The sequence below is a fragment of the Pimephales promelas genome, chromosome 9 (genome assembly GCF_988280905.1).
Source record: "Pimephales promelas chromosome 9, fPimPro1.hap1.1, whole genome shotgun sequence".
In the NCBI taxonomy this organism is placed as follows: domain Eukaryota; kingdom Metazoa; phylum Chordata; class Actinopteri; order Cypriniformes; family Leuciscidae; genus Pimephales; species Pimephales promelas.
This window is the reverse complement of record NC_142777.1, coordinates 139,254-154,635: the sequence shown is the minus strand read 5'-3', so window position 1 is coordinate 154,635 and position 15,382 is coordinate 139,254. Positions and strand designations below refer to the sequence as shown.

At 41.3% G+C, this 15,382-nt stretch overlaps 1 protein-coding gene across 3 annotated transcripts in view; it reads left to right on the top strand.

The window, feature by feature from the left end:
• Positions 1–6,569: 6,569 nt before the first annotated feature.
• The window catches only part of LOC120464320 (cadherin-2), a 41,302-nt gene continuing 32,489 nt past the window's right edge, over positions 6,570–15,382 (top strand). The window contains exons 1-2 of one of the 3 annotated variants that reach the window (XM_089134643.1): positions 6,570–6,890; positions 10,618–10,732. In XM_089134643.1, coding sequence (XP_088990769.1) covers positions 6,834–6,890; positions 10,618–10,732 — 172 coding nt within the window. In that variant the 5' untranslated portion in view covers positions 6,570–6,833. Of the gene's footprint in view, positions 6,891–10,326; positions 10,733–15,382 lie in introns of those variants that run through there. The other 2 variants (XM_089134642.1, XM_089134641.1) reach the window with 2 other exon arrangements.

Sequence of the window (15,382 nt, the reverse complement as noted above, 5' to 3'; positions counted from 1 at the left end):
AAAATAATACAGTGATAGCCTACAGTAATGTGATAAACATGTTTCCAACATGTTTTATTTTGTTACACTTACTGATGTTCAACTAAAGACATGGAAACGTATATTTCGTCCCTCAGAAAAAAATGCACGCATGCTCAGATCATCAACTCATCAGTTCTCAGTATGTCGAACGTGTCCGAAAGAAACAGTTCTCGGTTCTGTGCTGGTTATCCGACCGCTGTACCTGTATGTTCGGTAGTACACGCATGCGCAGTATCAGCTGCTCGTGCTCGTCACTTCTCTCAGCACCAACATGTCTCCGTTCAGTGAAGTTTTTGAGTTACTGAATAAAATGTACTAATGGATATTGGTTTATTTTGATTTAGAGGGACTGTCAGGCATGTCTGAAAGTGAGTAACTTTAGTAACTTGTGGTTTAGCGCTGACGCAAGACGCGAACTGTTTCGAACGATTCAGTCCGATTTAGTGTACTGGTTCGACCGGTTCACTAAAAAGAACCGGTTCAAAAGAACGATTCGTTCACGAACCGGCCATCACTAATAATGACAGTAATGAACACTTTCCTCCACATGTTGATAGTGAACACAATAGAGATGTGATGCATATATTTCACATATGATTATTTAGAGTACTATAATAGCTTGAATGATGAACAATACAGTTTTCATGCATCTTTAAAGTGTCCGTCATGAAGGATTTAACCTGAAGCTCTTCTACTGAGTCTCATAATTGATTTGGTTTCTGCCATTAGAAAACACTTCTCTATTGAGTGGATGTGGGGGATTTTTTTCCTCAATTTTCTAAAGCTTTATTCCTGAAAGCTTGTTACTAAGAGATTCAGTATAATTGGACATTTACTCATTTCCCATCAGCATTACTTCCTAATGAATAATGCCACAAACCACCTCTAATATAACACGGATGTTAACTGTTTCCTACTGAAAGTGTCTGCACAATATCTGTGACTATCTGTGAGTTTTCTGCTTATGTGGACTATCATGAGTTTAGTGTGTGATTTTGACACAGATTGAGCCAGACACTGCAGGTGCACTGATTATAAAAGAGCGCCTGTAGTGCACATCATCTTGTAAAAGGCTCAGGCCTGTTCTTTGGTACTGAGTGCACTACTACTACACACCACCAGAGGCGCTATGGTGCTCTAGTGGATGGTATATACCCAGGTGTGTAGTAGAGCAAGGCAGATTTTTTGGGCAGAGGAAGCATGGCTTACCTGGGCTGCGTTCCAGTCCACTTTTAGTCACACACTTGCTAACTTCCCTCGGGGGAATGCCTGCTGCCATTTTGAAGTGCATTCCACTTCGTGAAGCGGACGAAGGAAGTTTATATGGACAGACCCTCGATTCTGACCGAGAGCGAGTCTACTTCATATGTACACTTCAGGCAGCCCCATATACCACAATGCAACACGATTGTGATGTCACCGCATATTGTGTTCAATTTACCCCAAAAATGGGCAGAGCGAAAGGGGTTGTTTGTTTGTGTGTGCGTGTGTGTGTGTGTGTGTGTGTGGTTATTAGTAAGAAGAGGCTTGAAACAGGGAAAGACTTAGAAAAGAAAGAACAAGTTGAGATGGCTAAAACTGCAGGATCAGAAATAAAACACTCTAAACTTACTAAGAAAGAGAAGTGGGACTACTAGCAGCGATGTTAAACAGGTGCACAGAAACTGAGAGAAACTGATCGTGTGGAATTGGAAATGGAGACAGATACACGGTATTATACGATGTTAAATGAACTAATAAGACAGAAGAATAATTTTCAAAGAGTTTTCATCCAATTTCCAAGTTGTTAGGCCTAAATATTCTACAGTTGCTCTCTCCTACAAAGTACATAGTTAGGAATACATCAAATATTTTCGTTATTTAAAAAATTCTCACGTTGTTTTACAGAAATTTAACTACGAAGGCAGGCATTATTTTTGCGTGTGCAGTGCATTCTGGGTCGATGACGTGAGTGGGTTGTATCAGAACAGAGAGAGGTGAGCCAATGGCGCTAAATTTAACTGTATCTACATCCTAAAGTGAATATAAAGCCACACTGTGCAGAATTTGGTTGTAATTTCCAGTCCAAAGGCAACAGGGGGAGTGATGTAAGCCTCCACTGCTGTCCTAACAGTGTCTTTTTTTCTCTTCTTCTCTGATCCAGCGTAACTTAAATTTGGGCAAAGTGACTGCAGCCAGGAGAGCTTTTTTGTTGTCCATCAAAGAGGAAAAGCGTGTCTTGATAGCCTATGAGAAAAATAAAAATAATAATACATCAGAAACTTCACATTATACAAGATTATGACAGATAATATAAAAAATTATTTAAGCCATGCCATGGGTAAAACAAAAATCTAGCAATCTATATAAATATCAAATTACCTGAACGATGACATCAGGGAGAGATGCCGTCATCCTAAGCTCATCCCGCAGTGCCAGCGTCCTGGACATTAAAATCTCCAGAGTTGGAAGAAGGGTTCCAAAATAGCAGTTATCTTCTCCTTGCAATATGTCTAGCGCTACAGTGAGTGGCTTTAACACAATACAATATTCCTTTAGGAACAGATATTCACGCTCATTGAAGCATTTTATTCCAAACTGAGTGCAAACAGTATTTAACTCAGCAACTGGAATGTCAGTGATTCTGGACAGGGCATCGTGAAATGAATTCCATCGTGTTGAAGTAGGCACTATGAGTTTCTTCTTGAAAAAATTATCTACTAACTCTGAAGCCACAGAAGAACGGTTCGCTTTTGTCCACAGTGCAGAACACTTTGAAATAGCACTTCTGTAGATGACTTTGGACTCGTTTGCTGTTAGCCATTTCTCAACATCATGACAAATTAAGTTCAGTGTGTGTGATGCACACCTTAAGTGTGGAGGGAGAGAAAACTGTCCATCAGAGTCTGTGGAGAGAGTCTGAGCAACATCAGTAAATGTCACTTCTTCATCTTCCTCTGATTCAACATCAGAACCTGATTGCTCGAACATTCTGAATGCTTTGACAAAATTAGAGCCGTTGTCTGTAACAGTTGCAGTCACTTTAGAGGTAAGTCCGTAAGCTGAGTGGACTTGTTCGATTTCATTGGCGATTACATCATACGTATGTCTCCCTCTAACTCTTTTACAAGCTAACGCTGCATGTCCACGAAGAAAAGTAGAAGGATCAATCCAATGTGCCGTCATTCCGAGAAAAACTTTTGTTATGGCTCGTCCAAATGTCGGCAGTCGTGGAAATATATTCCAAACTCTCGAATGTCATTTTCAGCTCAATTTCCATGTCAGTGTAACACTTATCTAAGTAAGATGAAAAAGTTTTACGATCGGGCAGGGCTGCTTTTTTGCCACACACAGGTATTTTGTTTAGTATGCACCTAAAAGACGGAGACTCTACAGTACGCAGGGGTAGCATCTCTTCCACTACGTAGCCTGCAATCATTTTTTTAAGCTCACCTTCAGATACTTTCTGCACCGCCGGTGTAAAATCAAGTTTTGCCTGCTTAACAGGGGTTGCCATATCGTTATCTTTCGACGAACTTGGATCACTCAAAAGTGTTCGTCGATGCTGCCTTGTCAGGTGCTTCAGTAGATTACTAGTGCTATTGACAGCGGCCGATAGTTTTTTATCCCCAGGACATAGCTTACATTGCACCGTAATGTTCTTGTCTACCTGTGTCAAAAAACTGAAGTAATTCGAATATTTCCATTTGGTAAAACAGCCACTCGCTTCTGCCGACATCTTCCACGATTTTAAAGAGGCAGCGTTCACCTTTACCTTTAGGCGATAAATTTAGATTTTAAATTCAATATTGATTTTTGCATAACTGTTGAACTAATTTACACTATGTAACGCAAGTACATTATAAGTAACTGTAATTAAAATACCTAAAAATGAACAGTAATCCCTTACTTTACTTGTTTAGTGGAAAAGTATTTTAATTACAGTAACGCGTTACTCCGGTTCGCTGGAAAAACGATAAACGAAGCTACTACAATGGCTAGGCTACCCAGAATGCATTGAGACGTAAATAACTATGGCGGCCTACGAGTGAATGGATTTTTGGCTTTTTTTAAAGAAAAACACATTTGAGTGTTTCCGTATCACCTTTTTATAGCTGACGCCCATGTTAATCTATTACGGCCAACATGCCGCACTAGTCGGGGTTCCTTTTAAAGTCGGCATGAAACGGAGGCTGTTTCTGTTTTCTGTTTCCCTCCGGAGTCACATGTGCTTGATAATTATTGACACAAATATCATGCAATAAGGATTTACGTATATCACCTGTTTAATTCATCTAAAAAAAATTTTTTTTATTTTTTCGACTCGATTGGGGGGCCCCAAGCAGCCGCTTAGTTCGATTATGCCTCGGGCCGGCCCTGGTGCCAGTAGATTAGGAAGTAAAGCATCCTTCCGTCCTTTTCTGTTCATCTCTCATTCAGGCACTGAAGCGTGCGAAACCTTCTCTTGAGGACGGGGTAAGATCAAGCCCTCGCCAACAGACGTCTTCAACTGAAGGCTTTCATAGTCTGATATAGAAATGTAAGCGCATCTGTAATCCGCAGGACACACAGACCCAGACTACGCTGCTGTTTAGTCTTCATCATAAATGTGCTGTGTTTTGTTGGTGTTCTTTATGTAATCTGTGGTGTAAGTGCTGTGTGTTCTCTCTCGGACATCTGAAAACGGGTATCTGGCCCTTCTATTTTTGGGGAGTAGTGTTTAACACCATTGAGTGTGTATTTGTTATTTGTATGGCCTCTGTAGTGTGGGACACTAGTGTGTGTGTGTGTAGTGAGCGATCAGGGTCAGAGTGAGAGGTCTGGGATTCTTTTTCCTGTTAATGTCTTCGATTAACCCCTAGTTTTTATCTGTTTTTTTTGTTTGTTTATCATTATTATGTAAAATACCTTATTTTTGTATGAAGATCTGTGGGTAATCAGGAGGTAAATGTGTGGAAGCTATTTACCAGTGAATGTGGTGTTCTCAATGTGGACAGATTTTCTGTAATAAGAACCAGCTTTTAATTGTCCGAAGCGTGTCAGTGCTCTGGGATGAGCGGGCCTGTTGTCCGAGTGTCGCGTCTCCGGGGGTGAAAGCCTCTAGGGGGCGCTGTTGGCCACATTGTAAATTCTACTAGAGTTTTATTAATGTGAACTTCTTGCTGCTTATCTTGGCTGTTATTTCTCTCTTGGCCCTTACCATCTCTCCACACACAGTATAACCTTTTTTGACACTGTGCGATTCATCTTTTACTCATTATATAGTTAATATCAAACAAGAAAACATCTCAGGACTATATAGTTCTGCAAAAAAATTAAAAATAAATAAAAGAATGAAATCAAGTTCATTTATTTAAAAGAAATGCAACACTACATTACTAAGCCTGTGCCGAGGGTGGCAATGCTTGGTATTGTTCAGAAGGAAATGCATTTCTGATTAGATCTACAACACATGATGGGAAAACAACACGGACACTTCTCCACAAGTAGCACCAGCACCTCCTGACTAATGTCCTGTAGAAAGTGCACACTGGTCAACCAGTTATGACCACTAGGGGTGGTGATGGCGCAGTGGGTAAGACACACGCCTTTGGTGTGAGAGACCCAGGTTCGAATCTACTGTGAGACACTGATATGTCCCTGAGCAACACACTTAATCCCTAGTTGCTCCAGAGGCGTGCGACCTCTGACATATATAGCAATTGTAAGTCGCTTGATAAAAGCGTCAGCTAAATGAATAAATGTAAATGTAAATTCACACAGTCATAGGAGGGGTGTTGCAAACTAAGTAACCAAAAAAATAAAGCTTGACATTTTCAAAGACATAAAGGATAACAAGGGTCGATATTTTCCAGTAAAAGGTAAATCAGTAATAATCTTATGACATAGGTTAACATCTGCACACCACCTGAATGCAAAACAACGAAAAAGAATTTATATAGAATTCTTTATAAAGAATTCTTTGATGCGCTCACAGCAGAAGCGGAAGGGATCTGTGTGTGTGGAAGGGATTGGAATACAGTCTTAAATTTGAAACTAGATTCCAAAAATAGAAGTAATATTGAGTTTAATTGGACTCAATATTTTACCATACCTCTGTAGTATTTGTTCTAGTTTTTCATTTTTTAACAAATGGCAGTGAGTTTGACAAAATAAACTTCTTGGTCGGGGTTGACAAAGGCAATACAGGTACACAAATATCTTTGATTACCAACCCAGTTTTAATCAAGTTATCCACCATTTGGCTTTCACTGAGAAACAACACAATGGCTTTGTTCATACGGGAGGTGGATCTGATATTTGCACCACCGATCGCCGCACTCACAGCTATCACACAATTCTCCACTGACACCGGCCTCAGGCATGCATTTGCAACGTGTTAACAGTGAGAACCTGTTCCTGACCCCATTATCCCCACTCACTGACCGAAGTCAGGAAAAAAACTTAGCTAAACCTATAATATATAACTAACAAAAAATGAAAATCAAAAGAAAAGTAAAGAAATCTCACTCATACAGAGATATACTCTCACTCCCAACAACCGACTCCTTCCACACTCACTCCGCACATGCGCACAGAGAGAGAGAGAGAGAGAGAGAGTGTGTGTGAGTGCGATTCTGTGACTGACTGACTGCTGCTGCTGAGGCCGACAGGGAGAGTTAGAGAGAGAGAGCTGAGAGAGAGAGAGTCAAAGAAACACAGAGAGCTTCTGAGGGAGATTCAGTGCTTCAGTAGCATCAAGGATCCGACAAACACAAAACACTGACGAGCTGCTGCAGAAAGACTCGCGAGGAAGACTCGCACTCCACAGGGATTCATAACCAAGCACATCAATGCTGCTCATCCCGGGCCGGGCTTTGCTTCTCTCTCTCCTCCTGGCAGTTTCACAGGTAAATGTCTGAGTAGGAATGTGACAGCTAACAGTCAAGCTATATCTGAAGAATAACTGGCGCGAGGTGGATTATGCTTTTTGGCTGATTGTGTGCTGGGGTATATTCCAGAAAGCAGGTTATGTGACATACCCGGGTATGTTTAAGAGTAAGTTAGCGGATAACTTCAACTTTCGCTTCCAAAATGGAGGTAACTTCAAGGGTATGTAAGTAGCCAATTAAACTTACATTTGTATATAAGCTGCTTCGGAGCAGCTCATTATCCAGGATTGGTTTACTCAGAGTTGTTCAGGGTTAGTTTACTTCAGGAGTGTTCAGGGTTAGTGTACTTCAGAAGTGTTCAGGATTAGTTTACTTCAGGAGTGTTCAGGGTTAGTTTACTTCAGAGGTGTTCAGGGTTAGTTTACTTCAGAGTTGTTCAGGGTTAGTTTACTTCAGAAGTGTTCAGGGTTAGTGTACTTCAGAAGTGTTCAGGATTAGTTTACTTCAGGAGTGTTCAGGGTTAGTTTACTTCAGAGGTGTTCAGGGTTAGTTTACTTCAGAGTTGTTCAGGGTTAGTTTACTTCAGAGGTGTTCAGGGTTAGTTTACTTCAGAAGTGTTCAGGGTTAGTTTACTTCAGAAGTGTTCAGGGTTAGTTTACTTCAGAGGTGTTCAGGGTTAGTTTACTTCAGAGTGTTCAGGGTTAGTTTACTTCAGAGTTGTTCAGGGTTAGTTTACTTCAGAAGTGTTGAGGGATAGTTTACTTCAGAAGTGTTCAGGATTAGTTTACTTCAGAAGTGTTCAGGGTTAGTTTACTTTAGAAGTGTTCAGGGTTAGTTTACTTCAGAAGTGTTCAGGATTAGTTTACTTCAGAAGTGTTCAGGGTTAGTTTACTTCAGGAGTGTTCAGGGTTAGTTTACTTCAGAAGTGTTCAGGGTTAGTTTACTTCAGAAGTGTTCAGGGTTAGTTTACTTTAGAAGTGTTCAGGGTTAGTTTACTTCAGAAGTGTTCAGGATTAGTTTACTTCAGAGGTGTTCAGGGTTAGTTTACTTCAGAAGTGTTCAGGGTTAGTTTACTTCAGAGGTGTTCAGGATTAGTTTACTTCAGAGGTGTTCAGGGTTAGTTTACTTCAGAAGTGTTCAGGGTTAGTTTACTTCAGAAGTGTTCAGGGTTAGTTTACTTCAGGAGTGTTCAGGATTAGTTTACTTCAGGAGTGTTCAGGATTAGTTTACTTCAGAAGTGTTCAGGATTAGTTTACTTCAGAAGTGTTGAGGGATTAGTTTACTTCAGGAGTGTTCAGGATTAGTTTACTTCAGAAGTGTTCAGGGTTAGTTTACTTCAGAAGTGTTGAGGGATTAGTTTACTTCAGGAGTGTTCAGGATTAGTTTACTTCAGGAGTGTTCAGGATTAGTTTACTTCAGAAGTGTTCAGGGTTAGTTTACTTCAGAGGTGTTCAGGGTTAGTTTACTTCAGAAGTGTTCAGGGTTAGTTTACTTCAGAAGTGTTCAGGGTTAGTTTACTTCAGAAGTGTTCAGGGTTAGTTTACTTCAGGAGTGTTCAGGATTAGTTTACTTCAGGAGTGTTCAGGATTAGTTTACTTCAGAAGTGTTCAGGATTAGTTTACTTCAGAAGTGTTGAGGGATTAGTTTACTTCAGGAGTGTTCAGGGTTAGTTTACTTCAGAAGTGTTGAGGGATTAGTTTACTTCAGGAGTGTTCAGGATTAGTTTACTTCAGGAGTGTTCAGGATTAGTTTACTTCAGAAGTGTTCAGGGTTAGTTTACTTCAGGAGTGTTCAGGGTTAGTTTACTTCAGAAGTGTTCAGGGTTAGTTTACTTCAGGAGTGTTCAGGATTATTTTACTTCAGAAGTGTTCAGGGTTAGTTTACTTCAGGAGTGTTCAGGATTAGTTTACTTCAGAAGTGTTCAGGGTTAGTTTACTTCAGGAGTGTTCAGGATTAGTTTACTTCAGAAGTGTTCAGGGTTAGTTTACTTCAGAAGTGTTCAGGGTTAGTTTATTTCAGAAGTGTTCAGGATTAGTTTACTTCAGAGGTGTTCAGGATTAGTTTACTTCAGAGGTGTTCAGGATTAGTTTACTTCAGAGGTGTTCAGGATTAGTTTACTTCAGAAGTGTTCAGGGTTAGTTTACTTCAGAAGTGTTCAGGGTTAGTTTACTTCAAAAGTGTTCATGGTTATTTTACTTCAGAAGTGTTCAGGATTAGTTTACTTCAGAAGTGTTCAGGATTAGTTTACTTCAGAAGTGTTCAGGATTAGTTTACTTCAGAAGTGTTCAGGGTTAGTTTACTTCAGAGGTGTTCAGAGTTTACTTCAGAAGTGTTCAGGGTTAGTTTAATTCAGAGGTGTTCAGGATTAGTTTACTTCAGAAGTGTTCAGGATTAGTTTAATTCAGAAGTGTTCAGGGTTAGTTTACTTCAGGTGTGTTCAGGGTTAGTTTACTTCAGAAGTGTTCAGGATTAGTTTACTTCAGAGGTGTTCAGAGTTTACTTCAGAAGTGTTCATGGTTATTTTACTTCAGAAGTGTTCAGGATTAGTTTACTTCAGAGGTGTTCAGAGTTTACTTCAGAAGTGTTCAGGGTTAGTTTAGTTCAGAGGTGTTCAGGATTAGTTTACTTCAGAAGTGTTCAGGATTAGTTTAATTCAGAAGTGTTCAGGATTAGTTTACTTCAGGAGTGTTCAGGGTTAGTTTACTTCAGGTGTGTTCAGGGTTAGTTTACTTCAGAAGTGTTCAGGATTAGTTTACTTCAGAGGTGTTCAGAGTTTACTTAAGAAGTGTTCAGGATTAGTTTACTTCAGAAGTGTTCAGGATTAGTTTACTTCAGAAGTGTTCAGGGTTAGTTTACTTCAGAAGTGTTCAGGATTAGTTTACTTCAGAAGTGTTCAGGGTTAGTTTACTTCAGAAGTGTTCAGGGTTAGTTTACTTCAGAAGTGTTCAGGATTAGTTTACTTCAGAAGTGTTCAGGGTTAGTTTACTTCAGAGGTGTTCAGAGTTTACTTCAGGAGTGTTCAGGGTTAGTTTACTTCAGGAGTGTTCAGGATTAGTTTAATTCAGAAGTGTTCAGGGTTAGTTTACTTCAGGTGTGTTCAGGGTTAGTTTACTTCAGAAGTGTTCAGGATTAGTTTACTTCAGGAGTGTTCAGGGTTAGTTTAGTTCAGAGGTGTTCAGGATTAGTTTACTTCAGAAGTGTTCAGGATTAGTTTACTTCAGAAGTGTTCAGGGTTAGTTTACTTCAGAAGTGTTCAGGGTTAGTTTACTTCAGAAGTGTTCAGGGTTAGTTTACTTCAGAAGTGTTCAGGATTAGTTTACTTCAGAAGTGTTCAGGGTTAGTTTACTTCAAAAGTGTTCAGGGTTAGTTTACTTCAGAAGTGTTCAGGGTTAGTTTACTTCAGAAGTGTTCAGGGTTAGTTTACTTCAAAAGTGTTCAGGGTTAGTTTACTTCAGAAGTGTTCAGGATTAGTTTACTTCAGAAGTGTTCAGGGTTAGTTTACTTCAAAAGTGTTCAGGGTTAGTTTACTTCAGAAGTGTTCAGGATTAGTTTACTTCAGAAGTGTTCAGGGTTAGTTTAGTGATGAGTGTTTGTGTGCTGATCAGTGTTTGTGTGCAGATGAATGTTTGTTGTGTTTGTGTGCTGTGTGTGTGTGTGTGTGTGTGTGTGTGTGCTGATGAGGGTTTGTTGTGTTTGTGTGCTGATGAGTGTTTGTTTGCTGATGAGTGTGTGTTGTGTTCTGCAGTCCCTGGACAGAGAGGTCGGAGGTCGTGGCGTGTGCCGGCCGGGTTTCTCTGAGGATTTCTACACCACAGTGATTCCTGACGCTGTGCTGCTGCCGGGACAGCCCGTCTTCACCGGTAAACATGAGACCTACACACACACACACACACATACACAGCTACTTCTCTGTTAACAGTGTCTCATTGGAACTACATTGACAGCGCTCCAACATTTATATCAACTACACACAGAACAGTGTGCAAATGTTTGAGGGAAAAAACGAAACAATGTTTAAATAAAAGTGAAAATAATTCTAAAGTCCATATTAACACCTGAAATATAATATATATAAAACATGAGCAAATACAAATGTAAGTAATTCACTAGTTGGCATAACCTTGAAGGTTAATAGTAAACTAACTATGTTCTTGGGAGATGGTCCTCCCTGCAGAACACAAAATCCAGGGGGAGGAGTTATATCCAGATCCAACTCCTCCCATCTTACATATACCTAAAGCTACCCATCTCTGCCCCCTGATCCCTAACCCCACCCCTAATCCTACCCATCTCCACCCCATGATCCCTAACTCCACCCCTAATCCCAACCATCTTTGCCCCTGATTCCTAACCCCACCTTTAATCCTACCCATCTCCACCCCCGATCCCTAATCCTACCCATCTCCGCCCCTGATCCCTAACCCCACCCCTAACCCTACCCATCTCCACCCACTGATCCATAACCCCACTCCTAATCCTACCAACTTCCGCCCCTGATCCCTAACCCCACCCCTAATCCTACCCATCTCTGCCCCCTGATCCCTAACCCCACCCCAACTCCTACCCATCTCTGCCCCCTTATCTCTAACCCCACCCCAACTCCTACCCATCTCTGCCCCCTGATCCCTAACCCCACCCCTAATCCTACCCATCTCCACCCACTGATCCATAACCCCACCCCTAAACCTACCCATCTCTGCCCCCTGATCCCTAACCCCACACCTACTCCATCTCCGCCCCCTGATCCCTAACCCCACCCCTAATCCTACCCATCTCTGCCCCCTGAACCCTAACCCCACCCATAATCCTACCCATCTCCACCCCCTGATCCATAAACATAAACTGATCCAGACACACTGGAGTCCAGTATGTCTGAGTCCAGTGTGTCTGAGTCCAGTGTCTCTGAGTCCAGTGTGTCTGAGTCCAGTGTGTCTGAGTCCAGTGTGTCTGAGTCCAGTGTGTCTGAGTCCTGTGTGTCTGAGTCCAGTGTGTCTGAGTCCAGTGTGTCTGAGTCCAGTGTGTCTGAGTCCAGTGTGTGTCTGAGTCCAGTGTGTCTGAGTCCAGTGTGTCTGAGTCCAGTGTGTCTGAGTCCAGTGTGTCTGAGTCCAGTGTGTCTGAGTCCAGTGTCTCTGAGTCCAGTGTGTCTGAGTCCTGTGTGTCTGAGTCCAGTCGCGCTGCTCGCATCCTGTCTGTGTAGTAGACAGTGGTGTCCTAATAAATTTTACACAAAATATACTTTAAAACAGACACCAGATTCCGCTTAGACTAATGTCTCACGTGTTGAGAACGCTACCTAATATATGAACACAAAATCATTCATGTTTAAGTTCATTTGAAGTTCTGAATTTCTTCATTTTGAAAACTTGAATCTGTATTTTTTTAAACTGAATATTTGCAGTATTTGAATTCAGAACTGTTCAGAGCTGTTTTAAAATACATGTCTATAAAATTCAGCCATAAAAAAACATTTCAATTTGTTAAATTTCAAATGTTTAACATTCGTTAAAAAAAAAAAAACTATTTAACTACTACCACCCCAAATTCTAATTTGTTAGATCAACTCAAGTAAAGTAAATTTATATAGCGCTTTTCCCAATTTAAATTGCATCAAAGCAGCTTCACAGTATTCATAAAACATAATAACAATGTTCGTTTCTTAGTGGAAAAACATCCACGTTTGGTAGAGCCAAGGATATTACTCATTGGTTAACTAATTTGTATATCACCAACTGAGCAAGCCAAAGGCAAGGAACTGAAAAACTCCATCAGGTGACCTAAAGGTGTCCTAAAACTCCATCAAGTGACCCAATGGTGTCCTAAACTCCATCAGGTGACTCAATGGTGTCCTAAAACTCCATCAGGCGACCCAGTGGTGTCCTAAAACTCCATCAGGTGACCCAGTGGTGTCCTAAAACTCCATCAGGTGACCCAGTGGTGTCCTAAAACTCCATCAGGCGACCCAATGGTGTTCTAAAACTCCATCAAGTGACCCAATGGTGTCCCAAAACTCCATCAGGTGACCTAAAGGTGTCCTAAAACTCCATCAAGTGACCCAATGGTGTCCTAAACTCCATCAGGTGACCCAATGGTGTTCTAAAACTCCATCAGGGGACCCAATGGTGTCCTAAACTCCATCAGGTGACCCAATGGTCTCCAAAAACTCCATCAGGTGACCCAATGGTGTCCTAAAACTCCATCAGGTGACCCAATGGTCTCCAAAAACTCCATCAGGTGACCTAAAGGTGTCCTAAAACTCCATCAAGTGACCCAATGGTGTCCTAAACTCCATCAGGTGACCCAATGGTCTCCAAAAACTCCATCAGGTGACCCAATGGTGTCCTAAACTCCATCAAGTTACCTAATGATGTCCTAAAACTCCATCAGGTGACCCAATGGTGTTCTAAAACTCCATCAAGTGACCCAATGGTGTCCTAAAACTCCATCAGGTGACCCAATGGTCTCCAAAAACTCCATCAGGTGACCCAATGGTGTCCTAAACTCCATCAAGTTACCTAATGATGTCCTAAAACTCCATCAGGTGACCTAAAGGTGTCGTAAAACTCCATCAAGTGACCCAATGGTGTCCTAAACTCCATCAAGTGACCCAATGGTGTCCTAAAACTCCATCAGGTGACCCAATGGTGTTCTAAAACTCCATCAAGTGACCCAACGGTGTTCTAAAACTCCATCAGGTGACCCAGTGGTGTCCTAAACTCCTTCAGGTGACCCAATGGTGTCCTAAAACTCCATCAGGTGACCTAAAGGTGTCGTAAAACTCCATCAAGTGACCCAATGGTGTCCTAAACTCCATCAAGTGACCCAATGGTGTCCTAAAACTCCATCAGGTGACCCAATGGTGTTCTAAAACTCCATCAAGTGACCCAACGGTGTTCTAAAACTCCATCAGGTGACCCAATGGTGTCCTAAACTCCATCAGGTGACCCAATGGTGTCCTAAACTCCATCAGGTGACCCAATGGTGTCCTAAAACTCCATCAGGTGACCCAATGGTCTCCAAACACTCCATCAGGTGACCCAATGGTGTCCTAAACTCCATCAAGTGACCTAATGATGTCCTAAACTCCTTCAGGTGACCCAATGGTGTCCTAAAACTCCATCAGGTGACCTAAAGGTGTACTAAAACTCCATCAAGTGACCCAATGGTGTCCTAAAGTCCATCAAGTGACCCAATGGTGTCCTAGAACTCCGTCAGGTGACCCAATGGTGTTCTAAAACTCCATCAAGTGACCCAGTGGTGTCCTAAAACTCCATCAGGCGACCCAATGGTGTTCTAAAATCCATCAAGTGACCCAATGGTGTCCTAAACTCCTTCAGGTGACCCAATGGTGTCCTAAAATCCATCAAGTGACCCAATGGTGTCCTAGAACTCCGTCAGGTGACCCAATGGTGTCCTAAAACTCCATCAAGTGACCCAATGGTGTCCTAAAACTCCATCAGGCGACCCAATGGTGTTCTAAAATCCATCAAGTGACCCAATGGTGTCCTAAACTCCTTCAGGTGACCCAATGGTGTCCTAAAACTCAATCAGGTGACCCAATGGTGTCCTAAACTCCATCAGGTGTCCCAATGGAGAAAAAACCCTTGGGAGACCCCAGGCTCAGTCGGGGGCCAGTTCTCCTCTGGCGTTTATGAACTAAAGGCCGGATTTACAGTAACTGTAAGCAGTACTTGAAGTGGGAAGGAAAAGGTGCCGGTACTCTCTTGCATTGGCAAATCTTGACATTTGAAATTTTTACAGGGAAAAACAAAACTTGGAAATATTGCTCTTACAACAACAATTTATTGTTATTTACAACATCAATGTATTTAAACAAGTAGGGTGTGTGCACGCATTTCTTTAAAAAGAAACATTATCTTTTTAGAAGTTGGTCATTAATAAACTTGATTCTTGAAGTTTGTTAAGATGGAAAGTATACAGCCATTGCCAGTAAATGGTAAACAACAGAAACAACCAAGAAAACAGCTCCCGGTATGTCTTTTCAGTCATAATTTGATGTGTTAACAAGACAGAAAACATAAAATAAGTAGGCCTACACTACTTTGATTTGGGCATAGGCTACCTCTCTGTGTAGGCTATTACATAAACTAAAAGAAAAGCTTAGGCTATATTCAGACTAGCTTGCTTGTTTTATTTATTTATAAAACATAGTTTTACCCAAACTGAATAATTAAGACAAGTTTAAATGGCTAAATCCTGTATAAATATCTTTTTCTTTTCTGACGTATAGCCGACTCCAGTTCTTGTTAAAACACACTAGACATGCAAATTCTGTGCATTTGGTCACTTTTTGTGTGAAATCATATTTATTTTCTCCATCAAAAGTGTGCTTTCACCTTAAATGAGTGTGAGCACAACAAAAATAGCTACACTCCCCCGCTTCACTGCTGCTTACGCGACGCTCCTCCTCGCGGTGTGAATGTATTCGTTCACTGCTCACGCTTGCGGTGGCCGTAAATTCCGCGATCAGCTCCGGTTGCCGTTTCGCAGCT